Here is a 26626-nt window from a genome sequence, read left to right on the forward strand (position 1 = left end):
ACTAAAATTTCTTGCCAATTCCTATGAGAGGTATCCTCCCCAAAATTCTAGGTGTCCTGTCCATGTCCCCCAAAGTGACAAGTCTGCTCTGTCACTTTTATTTCATTCATCAGCTCTTCCTTTTATCACGTTAACTAAAGAGCCATCTGTGTTTCTGCTGTGGTGCTTCCCAGTACATCTCAGAACTATAGGGGATAACCTGGATTATTAGGAGCTAAGTTGCAAAGAGAGAGAAGAAGGTTAATTTAGGCTTGTACTGGCCAAAAATTGAGATTTGGGATATAGTAGTATTTAACAACCTTTATATAACCAAGAGTTCCTTGTGTACTTTTATTTTAAATTTTTTTTAATGTTTACTTATTTTTGAGAGAGACAGAGCATGAGCATGAGCGGGGGAGGGGCAGAGAGAGGGAGACACAGAATCCAAAACAGGCTCCAGACTCTAAACTGTCAGCACAGAGCCCAATGTGGGGCTCAAACTCACAACCTGCGAGATCATGACCTGAGCCGAAGTCGGAAGCTTAACCGACTAAGCTACCCAGGTGCCCCCCTTGTATACTTTAAAAAAAAATCATCATAAATGGACCAAAGAACATTGTACATTGTACCAATGTACAAACGTACCACAATGAGGTGATCATTGTAAATTCTGATAAAAAAGAAAAAAATGAAAACTTATCTTGATTTAGCTTTGGTCAGCTTGCCCTTTCTAAACATATTATTTCTTCTAGACCTGTGGAAATCCTGAGAATAACTTGCAAACCCATATTATAACTTTATAAGATTGGCTTGAGGATGAGAGATGATGTATGTGTAGAGAAGATAATGACTGGCACAGTGTAGGTAGTTATTAAAGCTTAGTTATTATTATGAGGATGAACAAGCTACCATTTTCCAAATGCTTACTATATTCCTCAATACTATATTCCTCAAGGCTTACAGGCCTTCCTCATTTTCTGATGAAAAAACTGAAGATAGTGACTTTCCCAAAGTCACATAACTATTATATGGCTTATTGATCACCACAGGCTAGCTTTGCTGTGATGAACAACCCCCTGATATCAGTGGCTTTAAATGGCAAAGGTTTGTTCCTCATCTGTGTTCTGGCCGATCTTGGGTTTGTGGGGTCCTTGGTGGGGCTCTGTTCCATGCTGCCCTCACCTGGGAGGACATGCTGAGGAAAGTGCCACCATCTAGAATGTTGCTGGTTGCTTGGCCCAGGGAAAGAAAGACAGAGAATCGTGCACCAGCTGTTAAAATATTCTACTAGGAAGCAACATATCATTTTTCACTCACGTGTCTAACCAGAACAAGTCCTATGGCCATGCCTACCTTCAAGATAATGGAGACATGGAAGCCTCTCCTGTATCCTGAAGTGGACAAGAACCAGACATTGGTGAATAGGAACACCTTCCACAGTGACAGAATTCCAATTCAAACCCAAGCCCTTGACTTAAATAGGGACAAAATAGGGTAGCCAGAACCTCTTACCTCTTCTTAAACTAGTTCTTTATAACATGGCTCCACTGTACATCTAAAGAAAATTCTCACAATTTACAAGATCACTTAGGTGTGACTACTCAAGTCTAAGTGTAAAGGCATGATGCCAAGCAAAACGAAGGGCATTTATGAGTGTTCTACCTTTTGTGATTATGGATAATTGGAACGGAGTAAATACTTTCCACATAAGACTTTGCCTCTTTTTGTCATGTATTTGCCTTCTAGGTCAGTAAAGCTGCATTTTCCTCCTCTTGACTTCCTGTTCCTGCTTGCTAAATGCTTCTCTACATCACAGCAGACCCCAGTGCTAACAAGTTTGCTTCCCCTCCCCCCCACAATTTGTTTACAGCTGAGGAAATAGCTCAGTTGCTACGTGTGACTATAGAACACATTGGAGGGACAAGGCCATGACATTGTATGCTTCTGTTTCCTATGTTGTGGAACTTGGGCTCATCAGAGCATTCTCCTGCATCCCTGCCTGACTGCCCATTTAGCTCAGGGATAAAATAAAAGCTCCCTGTGGTGACAGCCCTGCACAGGTGCAGACAATCAACCCTGTAGTCATGAGCATGCTCTCCTCAACCAAAATGTGGAATCTGAAGTGGCCTTTATTAAATGAGAGAAAAACTTATTTAAAAACGAAACTTCAAGGAAGGGAGAAATCCCACAATTCTGATCTTGGTTCACCTGTGGGGCCTGTCTTACAAACCTATACATATGTCAAGGAATTGCCAGGTTTTTCTTTCCAGTTGCATTTATACAGCTCAGGAGCTCATGGTTTTGCTATTTTAATCTGCATTGGGTTTTCCTGCAGTTGACCGGTGGATAATCTTTATCTGTAACTCCCACTCCAGAATGGTTTTCCTGCTTGCATGTTCTCTGAGGCTTGATCCATACTTCCATTTCTTTTGTCACAGTAGGAAAGTCCCATTAGTTTAGAATTTGTGATCACTCTGACAATGATGAAACTTGTTTTTAAACTTTTGTGCTCTTAGGGAGAAAATGTTGGCTTGAGCAATTGTTAGTGAAAGCACCCTCAAACTCCTTTAGGGGTGCTTATTTACATGAAGCTAAAATATTAATTACCAAAAAAAAATCTTTATCTAGTCAATATCTATTTGCTGAGGACCTATCAGGTAGCACTTTCTCAATCTAGTTTTGAGTTGCAACATGAATTTGTAAGTAATAAAGCTATGCTTTTATTTTAAAATAGTTGCTGTAGTCCTGATGGTTTGTTTTATGAGTTTGACTATCACCTACCTCCCATGTGAACAATCCCAGTCTTCTGCTCAAAGCCATGGATGTACTTCTAACCTGAGTTTAAGAAGTGCAGTTTTGTTTATATGATCAAATCCAAAGGGTTACAGTTCCCCCTTTCCCTCTAGCTGTAGAGAGGAGGAGAACAGAATAATTCAGTCAGCAGTCTGTGATGCTGGTATACTTGAAGACCAGTGCTGTTCTGCTTCTAGGGAAGAGCCAAGTCCATTGTCATTTAAACCAAATGGAGCTGTAAAGTTTTTTAGAGATGGATACTCTTAAGGGCTAGAAAATATGGAATGTTCGCTTTACTGTGTCAGAAAACAGATGTGCAGTAATAAATGAAATTCCTGCTCTCCAGTTTCTTTTCACCAGTCACATTATCGAGCTGCTGTTCCTAGAGAAGTTGGGAGGAGGAGAATAGTTGCTACAACTGAGAACAATTTTCCTTTGGGATCAGTGACCTTACACTTATTACCCTCTCCATTGTGTGGTCATGCTTCCTTACCTCTGAGGTGTGGGAGGGAATCAAGCGAAGTGTTTAAGAGTATGGGTTCTGGGGGCACCTGGGGGACTCAGTCAGTTAAGCATCTGACTCTTGGTTTTGGCTCAGGTCATGATCTCAAGGTTCGTGGGATCGAGTCCTGTGTCGGGCTCTGTGCTAATAGCACGGAGCCTACCTGGGATTCTCTCTCTCCCTCTCTCTCTGCCCCTCCCCTGCTCACACACACACACACACACACTCTCTCTCTCTCTCTCTCTCTCTCTCTCTCTCTCTCAAAATAAAAAAATAAAATAACTTTAAAAAATTTAGAAGTAAAAAAAAAATACGGGTGCTGACTCAATAGGTCTGGGTGGGGCCTGAGACTATACGTTTCTAACCAGCTCCCAGATGGCACTACTGGTTTAAAAAAAAAAAAAAAGAAAAAGAGAGAGTGTGGGTTCTGGAATCATGGAGAATGGGATTTAAATCTCAACTGGGACGCTTGCCAGCTGGTACTTAATTTACCCGAGTCTCTGCTTTCTCATCTGTAAAACAGGGATTAAAGTATGTGAGGATTCAATGAGTGAAGCCCTGAGGATAGAGCCTGATAAATAGTAAAGTCAATGGATATTCTCTGACCTTAGGCCCAGTGGAGCCTCAGAACTCTCTGAGTTCTGTGTACTCCAAGCATGGTCTCTTCTCTTGGCAAACAGTGGTGTCTGCCATCTACAGCTGCTTGGGAAGCACTGGATCAAGTAAGCAAACCTGGCTTCCATTGCACCAGGCCATTGTGATGGTTCTGCTCAGTTCCTCTCCCCAGATGTAATGCCTGTGGTTTCAAATGCATTTTCGGCTGATGGTGAACAATCATGGATATGGCGAGCTCCTTGACATCTGACAACTTCACTCATGCGTGGGTGGGTCCAGAGCCAGGGAAATAATTACTTATGACTCTTATTACATAACCTTCTTGACGTCCTTTACTCCAACTGGAGTGTCCAGGAAAATATGGGTTATACTTCTTCTATTATTTATTCAAGAAATATGTATTAAACACTTTCTAAATTCACGGGGGTTTGATTGGCATTGAAGGAGAGAACGAGAACTTAGTTTGAGGCTGGACGAGAGTAAGACATGCATGCAACCAACACAGTGTATGAATGTGTGGCATGATCCCTCCAGACAGTACACATTAGAGGAGGAGGTGACCCTGCAGCTGCGGCTTCATACCTGAGCCCTATTCAGATCCCATTTCCTTGATTAAGCCATTGCCTTCCTACCTTTTCCCCTTTTTTTCCTTTTCCCTTTTCTCTGTTCCATTAACGTTTGGGCTAGAATAACAGGGTCTACAGACACTGGCTGAGTCCTGTGTTGGCTTAAGAAGCTTAAATGAGGAGGTGTTAGCTTGGGGAAGACATGCCTCTTCTCCCCAGGCCCCATCTACCTGGCCAACTCCTACACATCTTTTAGGGCTTATCTGAAGCACTGCTTCCTCTGAGTTTTTCTCTGACTTTCCTAGACAAGCTTTTTGAGGTAGAGGTGGGGAAATGTATTTATCAGTAATATGATTACTTGAAAACAATAAAAATAATGAATACCCTTTATTCTTCTTGCAGATTTTGTAGTGGTTGTGTCCCCCTCCCCCCCCAATAGTCTTTATGTTTCTCTCTTTTCCTTCTCTCTCCCCTCCCTCATGGCCAATGTCTTCCCTCTCTCCTGGTGCAGAATACCTGGGAGAGGATGGTGAGGAAGAATTAGGGTGGTCAAAGCTAGAGGGAATAATGTGATTACTGAGAAGTGATATTCAGCATCACAAAGAGTGGATATGTGGCTGGAAGTGGTGGGGGATGAGCATAGGATAGGGTAGGAGCATTAGTCAGAGGGCACCTCTATTGCACCTTATGCATACTTCATCATAGGACTTAACAGTCTATCATTCTTTGTCTGCATGTCTGCAGAGCCAGTTAAGACTTCAAGCTTGAGGGCAGAAGGGAGTCCTGGTCATCTTTGAGATCTCAGGTGTAGTAAATACCATAGATTTCCCATGGCCACCAAAAAAGTTCATTGCCCTAATTCAACTGATCTGTCTGCAGATTCAATCCAACCCACAAATAGGGATAGAAGGATCTATCTGCCTATCTGGGTTACTCCGAATTCTGAATTAAGAATGTCCCTTTAAGGGGCGCCTGGGTGGCTCAGTCGGTTAAGCATCCGACTTCGGCTCAGGTCATGATCTCACGATCTGTGAGTTCGAGCCCCGCGTCGGGCTCTGTGCTGACAGCTGGGAGCCTGGAGCCTGTTTCGGATTCTGTGTCTCCCTCTCTCTCTGCCCCTCCCCTGTTCACACTCTGTCTCTCTCTGTCTCAAAAATAAATAAATGTTAAAAAAAAAATTTTTTTAAAAAAGTATGTCCCTTTAAGTTTGTCACTCTACCTGTTGTACATGCCCTCTCAGCCTTTTCTATATCTATAACACCATGCTTCACTAAATGGCTTACTGGAATTAAGCTAATTAAGGAAGCTTATTAGGGAATGCTGGAAAACAATTCGGGTTTCAAGTTAAATCCTTGTACATGTGATCTTCATTCTCCAGCTTCTCAGTGCTATAGCTTTGAGTGACCTAAGCTAATGTTGAAGGATATAGCACGCTGTACAATTGTGCCCTAATGAAACGCTTACATTATTTACTGGGGCTTTATATGGTGTTGATAAAAGAAAGTCATCCTGGGGTGACATCACATCATCATGCATGATACAATATGATATGATATGATATGATATGATATGATATGATATGATATGATATATTTATTATATTATAAGGAAGTCTTGATGACTTCACCTTTATTTTGTGGGAGAAAGATAAACCGGTGGGAAGGTGTATTCCTCCCAACAATATATTCATTCTTTCATTTGTTTATTGAGCACTTACTCTGTGAGCGGCACTGTGACAGGTGCTAGGGATAAAACAGTGAAAGATGTGGTATCTCAAAGTCCATAAAGGGAAATTACCTTTCTGATTGCAGAAACACTGTAGGCCAGGGGTCAGCAAACTTTTTTGTAATGAGCCAGATAGTAAATATTTTAGATTTTGTGGGCCATGCACTGTTGTAACTACTCAGTTCTGCCTTTATAGCACCAAAGTGGTCATAGATGATTCATAAATGGATGTGGCTTTATTTAAGGAAATACGAACTTTGTGTAACCTTCATGTTATCATATAATAATATTATTCTTGTCTTTTTCCAACCATTTACAAATGTAGCAACTATTTTTAGCTTGTGGACTGCGCAAAAAGAGGCTGGGGGCTGGATTTGGCCTTTGAGCCATAGATTGCCCCCTCCTGACCTAGGAGATGGTCACTGGTAGTTCAAATCTGTGATTTCTATGTCTAGCTCTTGTTTAACCAAAGTGGAGATCCACTTGTCTTTTCGTCACTCCTACTGATATCAGTCTCTGGCCCCCAAGCCCCAACTCCACAGATCTTTCTATAAAACAAAAATCTTTTTATAAATTTATGATACTACTGGGGACATCTGGGGACTTGTTTTCCTGTGAGAAAATGAAAATGACTCCAGTGACTATTTGGTCTCTGAAACAGTTTAATTTAGTTTTTTTTTTTTTTTCCTTTTCTCCCTTTCCCTCTCTCCATACTAGAAATTAACATAAAAATTCTTTCTGGCTAAATTCCCAATACATTTTCACAGTGAGCATTTTCTGAAGTGAAAATTAGTAGCTTCCTTGCAGTTTTCATCAGGGATGTGAAATTGTGCAGCTCACAGGGGTGGAGAACTCAAACCCCATTTATGAATTAATACATGCTGCCAAGGGTACCTTGCTGTCTGCTGAGTGCCGGGGATCCTTTTCTACAGAATCCTGAGTATCTAAATAGTGTATTTGAATTTTCTTTCTCATTCCACCAGTGAGAGAATACCATTTTCTATGGTACAAATGAATTAATATGTAACAACTAGTACCTACATAAGATTATATTATTTACACCATCCTTAGGGGTTGGCAGGACTTGGGCAAATTATAATAACTCTCTTGAGTACCTCCTCCCTCCTTGCCAATTTTTATCCAGGCGAAACCTAGTCACAGGGAGCATAAGGACACCATCAAACGGGAACCACAGTCTGTGGGAGTAGACACATATGGGGCAGAACTGGCTCAAGTCCCACTTACAGCTGCACAGTGATTAGGTATCTATAGATCTTCCTTGTTTAAGCATAAGATGCCACTCTCACATCTCACATCTTTTTTTCTTTGACAACCTCTGCTTCTCTCTAGCTCTAGCCTTCTGGTCCCCAAAGCAGCCTTGAGTCCTCAGTCTCAGGATCTAAGCTACTGAACTAGAACTCTATTTTCCCCCTGCTGGGACAGCTCTGATCTTTCAGGTCAGAAAACTCTGATAGTGTAGGAAATTTGACTCCTGCGGCAACTCACAGGAATTATGGGGGAAGGAATGTTGTCATTGTTAAAAAACACTTGTGGGCTTTGGAATCAGACAGACTTGGATTTGAATCCTGGTTTTTCCACTTAGGAGCTGTTGTAGACTTCAAGCAAAATAATTAGCTCCTCTGTGTCTTAGTTTGGATAGCTATGAAATGGGGGAGAAAACCTACCTCACCGAGTGGAGAGGAGGATTGAGATAATGAACAGTTAGTAAGTGCTTGATAAAAGGCTGAGGAGAGCATTGAGTAAACAGTCAATAAAAATACTACCACTTTGAAGAGATTTAAATTTTTTTTTCTTCATTTATACACCAAACATTTGTCTAACTGTTGTTTGCTTCTGAGAATACAGAGAAACAAAATCAATGCACCACATGAAACAGAGGCATAGAACATAGAAAAGGCAGTCATATGCCAGTAACTACAGTGGTACAGAAGGTGAGTGTAACACAGAAGTATGTCCAGGCAGAGTGGGGCCCCAGAAATGGGAGTCATCACCACACCTGGGACATCAAAGAAGGCAGTGTGCAGACTAAGTATTGAAAGATGAATAGAGGGACATCTAGGTGGCTCAGTCAGTTGAGTGTCCAACTCTTGGTTTTGATCCCAGGGTCATGGGATCAGGCCCCACGTTGGACTGAGCACGGAGCCTACTTAAGATTCTCACTCTCTCTTCCTCTGCCCCTCTCCCCTGCTCTGATTCTCACTCTCTCTTCCTCTGCCCCTCTCCCCTGCTCTTTCTGTCCCTCGAAAAAGAAAAAGAAAGAAAGAAAGAAAGAAAGAAAGAAAGAAAGAAAGAAAGAAAGAAAGAAAAGAAAGAAAGAAAAGAAAGATTAGAAGTTTGTCAAGCAGTCAAGGGAAGAAGCATGTTCCCATTCATGGGATAGGGCAAGATTTGGTTTTGCTAGAGTTCAGGGTAGCAGAGGTGGACAAAGTGGTCACAGTGAGGCTGATAAAGGATGTGAAAGTTGGGTGATGAAGGACCTTGAATATGCAAAGGAGAGTGGACTCTGACATTGTCCGTGGGCCTTTATGATGTGTGGGAAAGCAAAATGCCATTTAGTGAGCTGACACCCATCCTTCCTATAAGTGTGGCTGAGCTAGAACAGAGATCCATGGAGAGCTCAGTCACCACAGATGTGTTCAACCTGTCACTTACACAGGAGGAACCTGAGGCCAGAGAGCAAGTCAGGCAACAAAGAATTTGACAAAGCAACACAGGACTAGGGATAGATCATCTAAGTCCAGTGCCTTAAGCTTCCTCCACATCAAGTCCCTCTCGTATAAATCCAGGCTTCTTCATCTAAGTTCTGCCTTCTATGTGCTGGATTCAAACACAAGTACGATTCTCGCATGCTTCACTGAGAAGCTAGGTCGTTCCCACCTTCTCAACTTCAGAACCATCAGCACTGCCTGCTGGGAGCTGGGACCTCAGTAGGAGCAAAGATGGAGATTTTCCAAAGAGGAAATGAACCAACTACCATGCGTTGGATATCAGAGTGAAAATCAAAACGTTAAACAGATTGAAAGGACCTCTCCTTCCCTTGAACTTAGAAGCTAGGGTGTTTTACAACTGGAATGCATCACAGTGGAGCAGCTCTGGACTTTTATTACCTTAGCTTCAGCCAACACCCAGCCCTTCCTTCCCCAGGGCCTAGCAGGAAGCACAGGCACCTAAACAGGTGTGTATGTGTGTGTGTGTGTGTGTGTGTGTGTGTGTGTGTGTGTATGTGTGTGTTGTATTTTCAAATTACAGATGCTTGGGGAAAGCGCGCCCAGAGCAACAGAGCAGGGGCCTGGGTCTCCTCCCACATTAGGGCCCGCAAACCGGGGCTGGAAGACCGAGCTTCATTTCCAGCTTCCCCAGGCTCCGTTCCAGCAGCGCTCGGGCCTCTCCAGAACCTCTGCGTTTGCCTTCCCTCCTCTCTTAGCAACCGCAAGGCTGTGGATACCGCCAGCGGGTGGGGGCCCCCCGGAGGCTACGGGGTAGTTCGGGGGCGGTGGCGGCCCAGCTCAGGTGCCCCGCGCACCGGCGACCGCAGTGCGGAGCCACCCCGCGAGCGCGAGTGTCGCTGCGCCAGCGCGCACCGGGGGCCGCGCACCCTACCTCCGCACCTGCCGCGGGGTCCAAAAGGGATCCTGCAAAAATGAGCCATTCTCAACCCGCTGGGTAAGTGACGACAACTGGAGCTTTTCCACCCCGCGGCAGGTGGCGGCTTCAGCCAGCGGCCCCTCCTCCTCCTCCCTTCTGCTGAGGAGACTGGGGCGAGAGGGGAAGCGAGAGGGAAGACTGGGGAAGAAGAAACAAATAATACGAATTCTGGGTTGCGTTGAGGATGGCAGAAATCCCAGGCTTCGTATCGCCTCCCTCCCTTTCCTCGCTTCTTTCACTGACGTTGTCTCTTTGAAATTTTCACTCTGGAAGGATTAAAAAATGGATGTGAAAAACGCATACATTAAGCAGGGACGTTAGCTGGGATCAAAAGGATCCTGTAGTGTGGGACATGTGTGTTTGAATGTAAAAGTAGAGGTCACCAAAATATGCATTCGTTTGGAGATTTGGAACTGAGATAAATTTTCACTGTGGCGTCTTGCATAGAAACGAGGTGTGAGTTGATTTAATGTCGAGGGAGGTTTTATTGTGAGGGATGCCCCTTATTTCAGGATCGTAGGGATCCTTAAAAAGTGTTTTGACAGGGAAGGTGGTATGATACTGGAGAGGAAGGAGAGAAGGAAGGAATTGTGTCCTTGTGTGTTTACACAGGATCTCCTGTTGCTTTGGGCAGGGTGACTCCTCTGAAGATATATCTGGCAATTATTCAATCTATTCTAGAAAGTTAACACAGTCATTATTGGCTGTTGTTAAAAAAAAAAAAAAGTCCTTTTGTTGGAAAGGAGAATATCCAATTTCCTCCCGAATTAAACAATGTAATGCGTATTAGATGGTTTTTTATTATGATACATCTAGTAAGCAGATAATATCCTAGTTGATCTTGCAACTAATTTGAAAATGCTTTCCTTTTTAATTGAATTTATTGCACATTTTCAAGAGCAGCAAATTAGCAAAGGACAACATATTTAAGATCATTTGGAGTTTGTGACGTCTGAAATACCACATTAGTTGTGTTTCGGATTCATAGCTGAACTTAAAGATTTTATTTTTTAATGAATTCTCTGAGTGTGATGACATAAACAAAACGTTTGAAAAACTCAAGGTATACAAGGTGCCATGTTGGAAGTCAATTTAAGAACTTTTTTTTTTTTTTTGGAAAGTGATGTAGCTATGACTAAACAACCTTCTCATTTTATCTCAAATTGAATTTGGTTTAGGTGCTTTAACGCTTTGATGCTGAACTCCTGTGCAATTTTAGTTAGCCGTGGGTCATGTGGGATGTAAATGGCACTATTTTTCTGCAGCTGCTGTTTGCAGTATGTCCACATTCAGGAAAATGAATGTGTCAGTCATGGTTGTCTTCCTATGTTTTTCAAGTTTTGGGCTAAGTTAGAATCTTATTAGACCATTTAATCATCCATTTTAAAATGTGGAAAAACCTGTAGCTGGTTATTAAATTGTGCATGATTAAGATTTCAGAAACTGAAGTGAAATTTTTCTGAAGCTCCATTAGTTCCAAGCCCATGGACAAAAGGAAAATTTATGATCTAGGAAAAGAGTATGCTTCATGATACTCTTCAAGAAAGATATTAAGATGGCGACAATGATTTTGCACTAAAATTGTAAGCCCCCGGAGAGCAGGCGGAATGTCTCAGTAATCTTTGTGCCCCCTTTACCTAGGACAATGTTCTGCATAAAGTAAAGCTGAATAAATGTTGAATGAATGGCATATTCTGACACTGCATCCAGTCTAAAGGTAGACATATTCACATATGAAAATGGTATTAGAGCTGAACACGTGTTAAGTGTTTACAATGTGCCAGGCTTTTTAAATTTTTTAAAATTTTTTAAAAACATTTTTAAAAATGTTTTACATGAAATACCTCACCCTCATTTTCACAGGGAAGGAAACTGAGGACCGAAAAGCTTTTCATTTTTGTTTTTTTTTTAATTTTTTAATGTTTACTTAGCTTAGAGAGAGTCAGAGAGAGGGTGAGCAGAGGAGGGTCAGAGAGATCAGAAGCAGACTCCAGGCTCTGAGCTGTCTGCACAGAGCCTGATGCTGGGCTTGAGCTCAGAAAGCATGAGATCATGACCTGAGCTGAAGTCAGGTGCTCAACCGAATAAGCCATCCAGGTGCTGGGGAGGACTGAAAAGTTTTGAAGGTCTCAGGGGTGGGGTGGGGAGATGTCAGGGCTGGAATGCAAAGCCAGGCAGTCCAGCCTCAGAGCACGTGCACTGAACAATTACACTGCATTGCCTCTCATGGCCAATAGCTGAGATGCGTTGGAGCCCTAGATACATCAGACCAACATCTGACAAGTGATTGCTGTACATAACTATGTAGTATTTTGATATACAATTAGAAAATTCTTTTGTAATAGTGTGTGTATGTGTATATTTTTTGTTTTTAGTTCATCAAAAGTAAATGAAAGCAATAAACATAAGTGTAACAAATCTAAATGCCTTAGAATTCATCCAAGAACAAAATTATTCAAATTGCTCAAGTTTTTCCTCAATATAAGTAGTGATCATTTTTCTTGCCTGTGACACCATTTGGAAATAATAAAAGTTTCAGTAGCAAATAAAAGGTTTCATTAAAGCTGAGAAAGCTTTTCCATCATTGCTGAAGCAGTTTGTACTTATTACATTTTAAGGATAAATGGTAATGAAGTGCAGTTGTACAATAAAACAGAAATTTTAAATCCCTAAAATTCCACCAATCAATAAGGGACGCCCTGATGCTTTCTCTTGGTGCTTCCTTTTGAGTTCCGCTGCTCACTTAATTACAGCATGAAACACTTGATGAAAAAATTGCTAAAGGTCTGTGCTGACTTAGTTCGGATAGAGTTTGGAGTAAATAAAAATGGTCTTAAAAACTTCTGCCAAAGATTATAATAGAGACTTTGAATTTGAGCTGCATTGTAATTTGGGGGAAGTCAACTATAAAATACTGCTTCCGGCACTGCCATCTCTAATGGAATTGTTTCAGTGTGGAAAATTTCAACCGATAGTCCCTCTGGTTTGCTAAATCTCACCCTGGGTTACTGTGTGTGTGTGTGTGTGTGTGTGTGTGTGTGTGTGTGTGTGTGTATTTGTGGGTTGGGCACTAGTCCTGGAGGTGGAATGGGGATCTTATACCCCTCAGTCATGCATGAGGATAAAATGATACGGCTCTTCTAACTCCTTCAAAGGATCGTCACTGAATCCATGTGAAGTTGACTCCCTGTGTGAAAGATAAGCTTGGCTCTAAGTAGTGATAGTCACACTCGTCTGTAAATTTGCTTTGAGGAATTGGAAGAATGGGGAACATTATGGTTTATGACAAGATAAAAATGCAGAAGAGGTATGTTTGGAAAAATTGTTCCAAGGTTTAGACACACTTTTTTTTTTTGTTTAGACTTATTAATGTATCTTTTTAAATGTAAACAAGTGTTTCTGTAGTGACAGAGTATAGATCTACCTCAACTCATGGTGGGGTTATGATCCAATAAACCCACTGTAATGTAAATAAAAAAATGCACTTAATGGACCTAACCTGGACATCATAGCTTAGCCTCGCCTACCTTAAATGTGCTCAGAACACTTATATTAGCCCACAGTTGGGCAAAATCATCTTACCCAAAGCCTGTCGTATGATAAAGTTCTCCATAGCTCATGTAATCTATACTGAATGGTATACTGAATGCTATACTGAATCTATACTGAATGCTATACTGAAAGTGAAAAGCAGAATGGTTGTGTGGGTCGTAAGTATATCAGTTGTTAAGCCTTGTGACCGTATGGCTGACTGGGAGCTGGGGCTGCCCAGCATCACCAGAGGGTATCCTACCACATATTGCTAGCCTGGGGAAGGATCTGAATTCAGAATGCAAAATGGTTTCTTTTGGGTGTATATTGCTTTTGTACCATCATAAAGTAAAAAAATCATAAGCCAAACCATTGTAAGTTGGGGACTGTCTGTGTACCTAAGAGTGGTATAGAAAGAATGAACACATCCCTAGTACTCCCAGATAACTTAGTCCTTCTTCATGAAAGGCAGAATAAAAACTGCTGTGAGTAAAATTGTCAATTTTTAGAGAGTGGATATGTATATGTATATATCCAAAAATGGCAAGAAAGTATAACCCACCATTCATTTACAATTGGAGTGCCTGTTGTACTTTGTCCCTGCCTTTTTGGTTGTTTGATCCAACATGGTATTTCTAAAGACTGAGATATAATTAACAAATAGCATTATATTAGTTCAGGTGTGCAATATAATAATTTGATATTTGTACATATTGCAAAATGATCACCACAAATACTGTGGGATCTCACTTACATGTGGGATCTAAAACAATTACAGCAGCAGCAGCAGCAACGAATGAACTAATAGATACAGAGACCAGAACAGATTGGTGGTTGCCAGAGACAGGGAGTGGCGGGAAGGTGGTGGTGAAGTGAGTGAAGGTGGTCAAAAGATACAAACTTCCAACTGATAAATAAATAAATCACGGCAATATAATGTACATCATGGTGATTATAGCTAATAATACTGTTTTTTTAACTTGAAAGTTGCTGAAAGAGTAGATCTTAAAAGTTCTTATCATGCGCACACACAAAATTTGTAACTATGTATGCTAATGAATGTTAACTAGATTTATTGTGGTGTCTCTGCCTTCTTAGTAAAGTGTCGTACTTTCGACGGCTGAGGTAACATTCTAGTCTGTTGCTCCCCACTCACTCCCACCACCAAAATTATCTCTGTGACACAAAATTTCAGACTTGAAATCATTAATTATTTGAATTCAAATGAGGTAGTTTCTACTCACTCTCCTATTACATATTAACAATTTAACTTCAGGAATAAATTGTTTCTGGTTAAACGAGGTGAATTGAATATGATCATTTGTCTTCACTTCCTCTCTGATCCTTTGTTCTAGAGTCTGCCCTTTTTGTTATGCGTGGGATGTCTTCTCTCAGCTCTTTGCTTAACAAATCTGTTCACATACGTAGATGGGATTGGAAAGATATTTGTTTATTCAACATCACTCAATTCTTTGAATTCCTTCAGGGTTATATGCCCAAATCACATAATGATCTATCACCAAAAAATGTTTTCCATGATCTTTCAGATGTGATTCTTCAACTGTGCTGAAAGCAAAGGATTGGAAATTACTTGCAATCATATTTGTTGCCTGATCATGAAAGCGAATTGTATTAACATCTATACAATACTTCAAATGGTCCATTTATTTTTCAGATGTTCTCCCAAGTTCAGTGCACTCTAATAAGACACCAAATGGTGAGAGGTGTGCCTTCCTTTTGTAAAAATGGAAAGATGATTATAAAAGGGAAGAGGCTGGCAGATCAATATGACTTGGAGGTGCATTTTCAGTCAGGTCAGTTTTAGGAGAGCAGAGGAAGCTAGAGCATCTAGAAATTAATTCCCTTAAAACGGTCCTTGCCTAGATTCCCTAAGGAAAGTCTTTAGGTCTCTAAGGGATGTGAGTATCCCAGTATCTACACTTCTGGTGTAGAGAACAGTGTACCGTCAGGGGCAGTCACTGTGGCATCCTGTTTCCTTTCTCCCAGTCTCTGCTGAAGAAACGTATTTCTAACTGGGAAAAGTGGAGACTTCCCCAACTTACTTTGATTGCTAATAACTACAAAAAGTTTTTCAGGAAGAGGAGAAAACAAAACTTCTGTGACCCAATTTTCAAAACTAAAATCAGCCTGAAATAATCTGGGCCTGGGGTATTGATGTATTTTCAAGACTTTAAGTTTCCCAATACCATGTTCAATGAAAACTCCAGATTCTGGAAGATAGTACTGAAATAATTGTTTAAGCTTTAATTAATAATTTTGGTACAGATCAAGAGAAGTAGTATGCAGATTGAATTACTGGATCTTTCCCACCAATAACTTAGTTCCCCACACAAATAGTTGAAAGTAGTGTAGGCTTTGGAATAATTCCATATATGTCCATCAGTTTAAAATAAACTGTTAAATTAGATGGGGGGTAAAATTTGTAAAAAAGAAAAAATATCTAGGATTCAACATTCATATTGGTTTGCAAGTATCTCTATCACCTTTCCCTAAACTTGAAATCCCAAATGATGTGTTACAAATATGATTTATATTTTTAAAAAGGATAAGGAAAGATGATAATAAGTTGAGTCACAGTCAAAGTAAACCCTTGGCACTACAAACAAAGTAAATATAGTAAGCTGACATACATTTATGCCTTGAGTTAAAATAAACATTTAAGGTAAATACATTTATATATAGTTACCTCATTAACTTAATGTTTTGTTTGAATATTCAACTACTGGTCCTGACTTCATTGAATAAATCTTAGGTAGTGCCCACAAAGGCAAATTATTTGAGGGTATAGACACTGCATTTTATTTCTCTTTAGTTCCTTGCTTTGGCCTAACTCCATGGCTCTGAAACTAAGGCATACAAAGAATTACTGGATAGTGTGGTATACACAAAACCATGAGTATTGTACTTTATGGATTAAGCTCGTGATTTTTAATGATATTTGAGACCGTATAATATATTTGCATTGTGTGCTGACTAAAAAAAGTAAACCCAAATGTTAAATAGGATTCCATTATACCTCTGGTTTCTAACTGATCAGAAGCCATTTGTTTTTGTTTTTGTTTTTGTTTTTTTTCTTAGCTAGAAGCTCTAAATAACTCTCTCCTTCCAAGACTTCCAATTAGGAAACACATCCTTCATTGACAACATCATTGCTGCAGATTGTTATATCAGAAAATATATTTGGATTAAAGTAAGTCACCTGAGAGCTTGCCTTTCTGGATTAATGTCTTTCCAGGGGAAAGAGAAAAAGATGTTATAAGTTCAGTAGATGCAGCTTGAAAAATCACGCTTTACTGAGATTCTGTCAATATTAGGACTAAAAGTTTTTTGAGAATTGTTGTCAAAGCATTGCTTTTATAGTGAACCACAAGACATATACTTTAAAAGTGAAGAACATTTCAAAGTGCAGATGTATGGGTCAGGATTCCTTAATAACTTTTCATTCTCTTGAGAGTCCCCTTTGACCCCCACTCTTCTTGTCTCCTGGTCTCTTTTATATGGTTAACTCTTTTTTGGCTTATGGGAAAGCCATTGTGAGGTATAATTTCTTCTTCTGCCTAGTGCTCTGGGGGTTCTCTTTGGAGAGCTTCATTATCTTCTCCACATCCATCCAAACTACCCACATGGATGTGGTGGGATCCAGAAGGTATCTGTTCCCCTTTCGGATGGATCATCAATGATCCTTTTCTGTTTGCCAGCACAGATAATTCAGAATCAAAGTGTAGGTTTCTTTGTACTTGGGATATACATTCCTTGTTTCTATGTAAGTCAATGTTACATACTTCAGTTGGTCATCTTTTGGGCTGTGCTTATGTTATGGGCTGAATTGTACCCCACCCAAATTCATATGTTGAAGTGCTAACTCCCAGTGCCTCAGATGTGACTATAGTTTGAGATATGGTCTTTAAGAGGTAATTATGGTTAAATGAGGTCAGTTGGGTCAGTTAATCTAATATGATTGGTGTCCTTATAAGAAGAAGAAGGTTATGACACAATCACACACACAGAAAGAAGACCATGTGAAGATACAGGGGAGATGGGCATCTGTACACTAAAGAGAGAGGCCTGGAATAGACCTTTCCCTCATGGCTTTCAGAAGACACCAACCCTGTTGACACCTTGATCATGGACTTCTAGTCTCCAGAATTATGAGACAAATTTCTGTTGTTTAAGACCCCCAGTCTGTACTACTTTGTATGGCAGCCCTACCACACTAATACAACCTTTTGTCATTGCTGATGCTCTTTCTTTCTTAGCCCTACGAAAACTAAAGATGGTCTTTATGAGAAAAGCAGTCATTGAAAATAAATGATTTAACAATATAAGGGTCATGAAGAGTGGAAATTGGAAGCCAAAAGTTGAACAGGGAGATAAAACTCAAAGCAAACATAAAATATGGTTAAAACACTAGTGAGGAGAAGTAATTAAGATAATAAGTCAATGGTCTCTACTGGTAAGTATTGAAACTTTGTTTTTAGTCTGATTAGTAATCAAATTACTCCCTACCTCTCAGCATCTTACACTAGTTGGGACAGAAAATTGAACACTTTTAAGCTGGTGATCCATTTTTCTGTGACTGTTATTATTTTCTTATAATAGTAATGAGCATTTATAAATTAATGAAAATTCTTAGGGCAAAATATTGAAACAAGAGAAAACCAGCAGGAAACTAAACAGAGAGTATAAATTGCACATAGTAGTTATGAAACAGCATTAAAAACTAAGGATTTTAAATTGAATTGAATCATAGTGTTTTATAGTAGCAGTTAATCTGACATTCTTGATATACCATGGATTGTAATATTTTATATTTGTTAATATTATGTGGCTCTCATATTAAGAAGTTGTCTCTTTTCATAGATTGCTCCAAGACATTTATAATAATATTGTTTCTGTTGTTTAGATTCAAATAAAAATGATCTGCTGTAAATTAGAATAATATACTTAGAAGGGATCTCAAATTTCTGGATATTAGGGTTACAAGTAGTTTTTAATTTTCCTCCTTATTCTTATCTGTATTTTTAAAAATTTCTACTTTGAGAAGAAAAATACAAAGAAAAATAAAATTTGCTTGAAATCCTACCATTTAGAATCAGGTTTTTTGTCATTTTCTTTTTTCTCCATTTTCCTATGTATTAACCTACTTTTAAAGCTATCTTGACAATGATGTATTGTTTGAAAAGCTGTTTCTAAGACTGTACTGTTTTTAAAATTACACCAACAAATCCCAGGAGGGGAATTCCTCATTGCATTGCATTCGTCTTCTTATTTCCCTTATACCTACAAATGTTTTGAGGGTGGAGGCCTCACCCCTCTACATACTTCGGTCCTCTGTGTACTTCAGGACTGTGCCCTGAACTTAGCTCAATAATTGCTGACATATGTTTCCTAAGTTAGTGATCATTTATGATTATTTCAAGAATACATTTGCGCATTCATTCAGTTAATATGTACTGAGTGCCGAGTATGTGCTAGTTACTAAGCTATCATAGGAAGCACTTACTCTGTTCCAGAAATTCATTTGAGTTCTCGAAGAAAACCTAAATAGTGAGGGTTTTTTTTTAAGACTTCAAAAGTCACTGAACCTCATTGAGTTTTGCTGTCCAGGGGCAGTGGGGTAGTTTTCTCAGTTAGGAGTATGTTCAACTGCAAGTAATAGAAAACCAAACAAAAAGTGCCTTAAACCATAACAACATTTATTATTTATTTCACAAGTAGTCTGGAGGTAGGTGACTATTTTTTTGTAATATCAGGACTTGGGTTCTTACCTGTACAATTTTCTTGGTCTTTTCCTTACGGTAGCAAGATGATTACCCTAGATCCAGTCATTATATTTGTATAAAAGCATCCAAAACAGAATGGAAAAAGATGGGTGAAAGAAGGTTTGTTTTTTTTTTTTTTTTTTAATCAAGGGGGAAAACATTGTCAGAACATTCCAGCACTTTCCTTTAATATCTTGTTGACCAGAACTGCATCAGTGGGTATGCCTACCTGCAAGAGAGAGCGGGAAAGAGTGTATTGATCTTTGTAACTTTAGTGGGAGACAGTCAAGGGAGAAGGGTTTGGAAACTGCTTCTGGTACTAGTCAACCGTGTCCGGTAGCACAGTGTTTTAGTAGTTAGCTGTCTAGCTCTAGACTTGGATAGTTTGAGTTCAGATATGCCACATGTGGCCCTACATGAATTCTGTATAATCTCTCTGATTTTGTTTTTTTTTTTTTTCATCCATGTGGAAAATATGTCCGGTTTGTAGATTGTTGTGAGCATTAAATGAAATATTTTAAAACATTTAACACAAGGCCTGCCACATAGCAAGTGTTAAATATGCTAACGTAGTGCCTCATAGCAGTAAGGTAGGTACTAATGTACAAGAATAAGCCAGATTTCTGTAGGAGAATTTCCACTCCTAAGTCCTGAGCTAGATGTAGAGTTGGAGTAATTGGACAAGGCATTCTGGAGAGATTAATTTTCAGGAAGAGTTTTGAAAGAGGGTGCATTAAAAATATGTAGAGTTACATAAAATATCCAGAAACATTTAAAGAGAGTAAAAAGTACTCTCTAAAAACATAATACAGATATTCCCTGTTTTTTGTGCATTTGCATTAAGCCACTTTGCGTTTACTAAAGACCTATGTTATTAGTACCTGTTTTTGCTAACAGAAGAAATCTGGAGAAGATTTTTGCTTTTATAAAACAAGGTGAAAAGCAAGAACAGCATCCAGCATGTGTTTTGCAGTGAGTCTTTAGCCAGGTAGCATGCAGTCCAAGCAGCAAGAGTGGCCCCGCCAAGCTCTTTCCCTGGGAACTACACGTTGCATATCAGCATTAGCCACTATAACTTTGATCTGTGTCTGTTAGTATCTGTGCTTTATATTGATTTATTTTGCTCAATCATTAGCAAGATGTGTCCAAATGTATCAGAAAAGTTTAAAAGAGATTATTTCTTGGGTCTGGGAATAGTTAAAAAATGTTTTCATATAAATCAATGGTAATCACCTCATTGTTTTCTGCCATTTTGGTTTATGAAAGATTTCATAGAAATGTTCTGGTTTCAGTTAACAGAAAACTGTATTATAATTGTAGTTATCATTGCCTGGGTAATAGTAGCCTATTATGACTTTGAATAAGTGAGAGGAGACAACATTACTTGTTTATTAGCTGACATCTTCTTAGGAGCAAGCAAGGATGCTATAAAACCAAGTGAAAGCTGGCCTGGCCTGAGAAGTTGATACCTCAAATTTGGTTTTACCATTAGGTTCCACGTAATGTCTTTTGCCCATTTTGGAACCTCAGATACAACACTAAATGTGCACACTAGTTGTTTTTGTTTTTGTTTTGTTTTGTTTTGTTTTGTTTTAAGTGAAAGATCTTTGCCTTTAATTCTAGGTTAAATTAATTTCAGATTTATTTCTGTTCATCTTGTCAACCTTTATAAAAGTGAGTTTGAATATTTCTTCCCCTTGAAATCAGTCACCTGGAATCTCTCTCTCAAACTACTAGCAAATGACTATTTTATCATAATGCATAGGGATTTATATGAGGTTAGCACTGTTAAGTTCTTCTTTCCTACAAATTCTTCTTTCTTCTCTGTCAAACTTGAGACTTAGAGCTTTGGCCCAGGCTAGAACCTTCCAGAATAGAAAGTGGGCTTAGGGAGTGAGTGAGGCTGACCTCAGGCTGTAGTCTATGAAGTGGGTTATTGAGGTTCCAGTCCTTGGTGAAGAAATTAGCCCACAGAAGAAAAAAAAAGGAAAGCCTGAAGTATCAGGGCCAAATGCAAGAGTATGGGGCATGAACCAGATCCCAAAGTCCTATTTCAAGGAGCAGGGTGGCTCAAGAAGGACGCTGGGAGATAAGGCCCAAGGAAACTTAGAAACTGTTGGGAGAGTGTGAACAGAAGGTTAGAGCATTTCAAAGGAGGCACAAACAAGTGATTAAAGTGTCTAAAAGATTGGAACTGTCTGAAAATCATCTTATTGTTTGTGTTCTCTTAAATGAAAAGGGATGACATTCCAAAAGGAAAATCAGTGTTTCATTTAAAAATATGAGATTAAGTATGCTATAGTAGAAAGAGGAATATTTTGGGGGTCAGAGAGACATAGATTTGAATCTCAGTCGTGCCTTATATGGACTTAGAAAAGTTAATTTCCCTGTGCTTCACTTTCCTCTTTCAAAAATTGGGGCTTATAATTACCTTCCTTGCGGGAATATTGACACATATTAGAGACTCAGTGAGTGGCAGCTATTATGTATTTATTTTGATATTTGTACAAAATATATGTTGCTTAAGGGGCACCCAGGTGGCTCAGTCTGTTGAGTGTCCATCATGATCTCACAGTTCATAGGATCAAGCCACATGAGAGAGGGCATTCTCTCCCCCATCTGTCTCTGCCCCCCACCCCTGCTCAAAATAAATACATTTAAAAAAGAAAATCTTAAAAAAAACCCCACAACATATGTTGCTTAAGTCTTTTTTGGTTTTTTCTCATTTTTATTTTTCCAGCTTTACTGAGATGTAATTGACAAATAACACTATGCAAACTTAAAGTGTACAAAATGATGATTTTATATATGTATATATTATGAAATGATTACTACAATAAGATTAGTTAACACATCCTTAAGTCTTTAGCAATTAATTCTTAAAGTACATCAACTCATTGATAACTTCCAAAATCCATTGAGCATTTAGTATGTGGTTGGTAATTTGATAATTTTTTAGTATTAATTCACTCAATGCACCAAATGACTTTCTAAAGTAGCACTACTATTATTTCCATTTTCAGAGGAAGGTATAAGGCACAGGGAAGTTAATTACCTTGCCCCTCATTGCTAATCTACTGAATCGTTGAGATAGTTAAACGGTTAAGGTTCAACCTCAGGGAATTGGACTTGAGAAGTGAAACTCTCAACTACCATACTATGCATCCTCAAGACACAGCAGAAAGACTTTAGTATTAAAAGGAGACTTAGAATAATCTAGTCATGCTATTTCCCCGCTTAAAACCCTCACTGCTGTTACAAAACTGTCCAGTCCCAGGCTTGTTGGGTGTGATATCTTATAGGTCATTCCTTTGACTTTTAAACAATTTTCCTTTTATTGAGCCAGACAGCCCTCGCTGTACTTTCACTCGTGGTTTTAGATGATCCTGCCTTCTTAGCATCTTTCACAGATCAACTGTTCACTTATCTGGCCCCCATATGCTTTTTCTTCTTCAGGCTGAGCTCTTCAGGACTATTGATCATACCTTGTAGAACATAGTTCAGTGTAGTGGTTAAAGCAGAACAGCCCCTTATTTGAACTGTGGATTTGTCTTTAACTAGATGTAAGCTACTTATCTAAGCACTCTATACCTTAGTTTACTCTTTGTGAAAAAGGCAGATAATAGTAATTTGCAGGATTGCTTTGAGAATTAAAATATATAACTCATGTTATATAGAGTGTTTACTGTGTGCACTACAAAAAAATTAAATGATCAATAAATACTAGTGATGAAAGTTACTGATTTCTAGAACTCCCCCCCCCATCATCTTTTCTCCAAACAACTTCATTATCTCCCTTGGTTTGCATACTATTTTTTTTATTAATGCATATTTTTTAAGTGGCCACAATTTTTTTTCCTGTTCAAAGAAGCAAAATTCTTAAGTCTCCAGAGAAGAGCTTAGAGGCTCAAACTTCATCTTTTGGGAACTGTCGACCTCAGGGAGGCCCAGGCCTACTGACTTCCCACATGCTGTTTTCTTACTGCCTCATCTGTGAACATTGCAAAACTATCCCACCAGTGGTCAGCACAGTTGGAGTAGTTTTGGTTTTACTAGTCACCTCAAACCATCATATTAAGGCTATAAATAAAATAATGTTGTGGTTCTCATCTGTCTGCATCGTTGGAATAAGCTGAGAGAAATTGTAAATCAATATTTAGCATAATTGCAGAGATCTGGCAGGTTTGGATACAAATAAAAGGAATGAAGAATGTAATATAAAATCATTAGTATAATAGTAGTTCAATCACCCTCTACAAAGTAGCAGGCAGCAGAGACTCATGGTCTAATTTTAGTTGGCAAAGACTTTTCTTATAAAGTGTTGGAAAATAATTGACCCTTCTGTCAATTACTCTTCTGTATTGGTCTTTCTTCAAGTTTCCTCAAAAGATTTTTGTTCTGTTCTGTTTTGTTTTTTTTTCCTACCTCCCTAGGAACTTTTCTTTCAATGCAATTTTGTATTACACTGCAAAAGCACTTATTTGACAAAAACAAAACAACAAAACATATTGTTGGCATGATCATCCACACTGTGCATTCTGAATTTTAAAAAAGCCAATCTAGGCAAAGCAAGCTTTTGAACCTCTTTTGGTATAAACTCTTTTCAGTTATTATCCTGAAGCAAAAGAGGGGTTATGATCCTTACACATGGATTTTTTGAAAGGATCTATGTCAAGGAATTTGGCCAATAGATTTTGTTTCCATTAACTATTTATTCATTTATTCCACAAAAATTGGCAGAGTGTTTACTGTAGACATGGCATCACAGTACAATCTGCAAGAGGGATACAGGGAGGAATCTTACATGAATCTAAAAGGAGTGATCAGGGGTGTCTCAGTCAGTTAAGTGTCCAATTCTTGATTTTGGCTCAGGTCATGATCTCGCAGTTCATGAGTTCGAGCCCGGTCTCAGGCTATGCCTTGACAGTGCAGAACCTGCTTGAGATTCTGTCTTTCCTCTCTCTCTGCCTCTATCCTGCTCATCCTCTCTCTCTCTCTCTCAAAATTAATATAAATAGATTTAAATATAAAAAATAAATAAAAGGAGTGCTCAAACATGATGAAAGAAATTCTGGTGCAAGGTAGGGAGACAAGGACCCTAGGAAAGGGACAGGTAGAATTCTATGAGAATTTCTGTGACATTCAGGCATCTTCTTTTTGAGTCCTTTGATCTGAGTTTACTGATGAGTTATGCCTACTTTTATAAATATAACCTCAGTATCCTGAATATAAAATGAGAGAGTTGACTAGACCTCATGTGGTCATTTCTATAAATAATCCTGTGGCTCCAGGTAAATACGTTTCCAGACCAGTAAACTTAGATCATCCACTTCAGGAAGCAGTCACAGCGTTTGACTTCATGGTGATAATTGCAAAAGGGAGAAGATTGAATTCTCCAGGGTCATGCATCCTATAAAGGGCAGAATTAGAATTTGACCTCAAGCCTTCTAGCCCCAAATCTCATCCTTTTTTTTATCTCATCAAATTTACTTTGGGCTGAAGTATTTGATATAGATTTATTTGCCTTAAATAACTACAGGAAAATCATTGCATCTGTTAAGAGTTTAAGTGTCTGGTCACGTATTTCTTAAATTTTTTCACTCTTAAATGACAGACATGCAGTATTCAGTGATTGGAAGCTACGTAGTTTAATTTTTCTTTAGTTTTCTGGTTATTGGTGCTGTTTTCAGAGATTTTATTTGGGGAAGTTGTTCCCATCTAGATTTTATTTACTTCTTTGCTAAGAATCTTACTGAGTTTTAAAATCTTAGTCTTGGTTTGTTGGCTTGAGTATGATGAGTTTCCTCACAGAGCTGAAATTCTGGGGATTCTTACAAGTCTTCTTAATGGACAGTGAGAAATCTATTTGGGTCAGGAGATGGAGCTCCATTGCTTGTGAATTGTAACATAATGCCAATCAAACCACAATATTCTATGATTTGTTTAACTTGCTTTCCCAATACAAAGACTTGATAAGTGAGTTGCAGAAACATTTTATCTGGTTGTCATTGCTTAGAACCCTATCTTGGCAGTGGAGACTTAAGGTAGGCCCTCCCCATCACTTCTTGGCCTTTTGGCTAAGATCAAGTGAAGGTAGGCCCTCTTTGAACACTATCAGACTCTACAAATTGCAGATTTGTAGATGCAAAGCACATCTTGATCATCTTTAGTAATAAAACCGTGCTCATTCACCTAAGTCTCATTTGATTTTGTTGAACATAAAATGATGTAATCAGTTTTTCCAGATTGGTAGGTGAGTTGAACCTTTCCATTTGTGGCAATGTAAAGAGATATCTTGCATAAAATTTCTTGATTGAAATGCCACTGACAAATGTCAATGTGTTTTCCAGAGTCCTCATGCTCTTTTTGTTGGGGATAGGAAATGGCTGAACAGGTATATAAGCCCCTTTGGTCAAATATTGCATATAGAAAATGAATTTCTGGATAATACTATGTAAGGCATACTTCTATATGTTGACTCATATAATGAATCGTTTTATTTAATAGCTCCCATGATATATCTTGCCACTTACTTTTGAAATTTAGTTAGTGGTGTGCTGGTAAACTGGCTTTTCAGAAAGAAAAAGAGCCTTGATTTATATAGTGTCTGTTAATTTCTGTGGTGTAACTATTCCCACAATGGCCAATTTCAAGCTAAAAATGGCTTGCAAAACTCATGGAAATTTTAACAATTATCTCATTAGATCCAGTATGAGTCAGCTCCAATACTCCACAGTTACTACTTTTAAAATATACTTTTGTATGCTTTCTGATTATTTTATGTGTAAAATCCTCTAACCTCAATTTGAGGCTTCTAATGGTGGCAACCCTGCCATATTCTTGTATATGTCTTCCTTTCCTCTTCCTCAGATATATCTATATATGTGCAGTAATCAAGCATGTATATTAACCTATGTCATCAATGCTAAGATTATTTTTTCACATTTTAACATTACTAAAATCATTTGTGCTTACGTCAGTGGCATGCTGCAGTGTAATTGGCAACATTTTCTTCTTTCTTAATGTTTCATATAATAATTATTTGAATTTAATGAGATATGTTAAATGCTGGTTAATTAGTGTTTGACGTGACTACAATTATATCCTATGGGCTAATCTGTCATTTCACATATTAGATTCACCTAAAGAAGTTATCTCTATATTGTTATCCTTACAAGAAAAATATATGGGGGCACCTGGGTGGCTCAGTTGGTTGAGCCAGGTCATGCTCAGGTCATGATCTCACTCTTTGTGGATTGGAGCCCCAAATCGTGCTCTGTGCTGACAGCTTGCTCAGAGCCTGGAGCCTGCTTCAGATTGTGTCTCCTCTCTCTGCCCCTCCCCCGCTCATGCTCTGTCTCTGTCTCTCAAAAAGACATAAATGTTAAAAAAAATTTTTTTTTAAGAAAAAGATACTGTTTGAATATATTTGTCCCACAGTATACCTCTTGTTCTTTTGCCTTAGT

General features: G+C 38.9%; 1 protein-coding gene across 1 annotated transcript in view; it reads left to right on the forward strand.

Moving 5' to 3' along the window:
* Positions 1–8483: 8483 nt before the first annotated feature.
* ERICH3 (glutamate rich 3) overlaps positions 8484–26626 on the forward strand; it is a 105981-nt gene continuing 87838 nt past the window's right edge. Inside the window, 3 exon segments of the mRNA XM_058716950.1 lie at positions 8484–9457; positions 9459–9663; positions 9665–9864. Of these exon segments, the coding sequence (XP_058572933.1) occupies positions 9273–9457; positions 9459–9663; positions 9665–9864 (590 nt within the window). The 5' untranslated portion in view covers positions 8484–9272.

Source organism: Neofelis nebulosa, chromosome 2, assembly GCF_028018385.1.
Source record: "Neofelis nebulosa isolate mNeoNeb1 chromosome 2, mNeoNeb1.pri, whole genome shotgun sequence".
Classification (NCBI taxonomy): domain Eukaryota; kingdom Metazoa; phylum Chordata; class Mammalia; order Carnivora; family Felidae; genus Neofelis; species Neofelis nebulosa.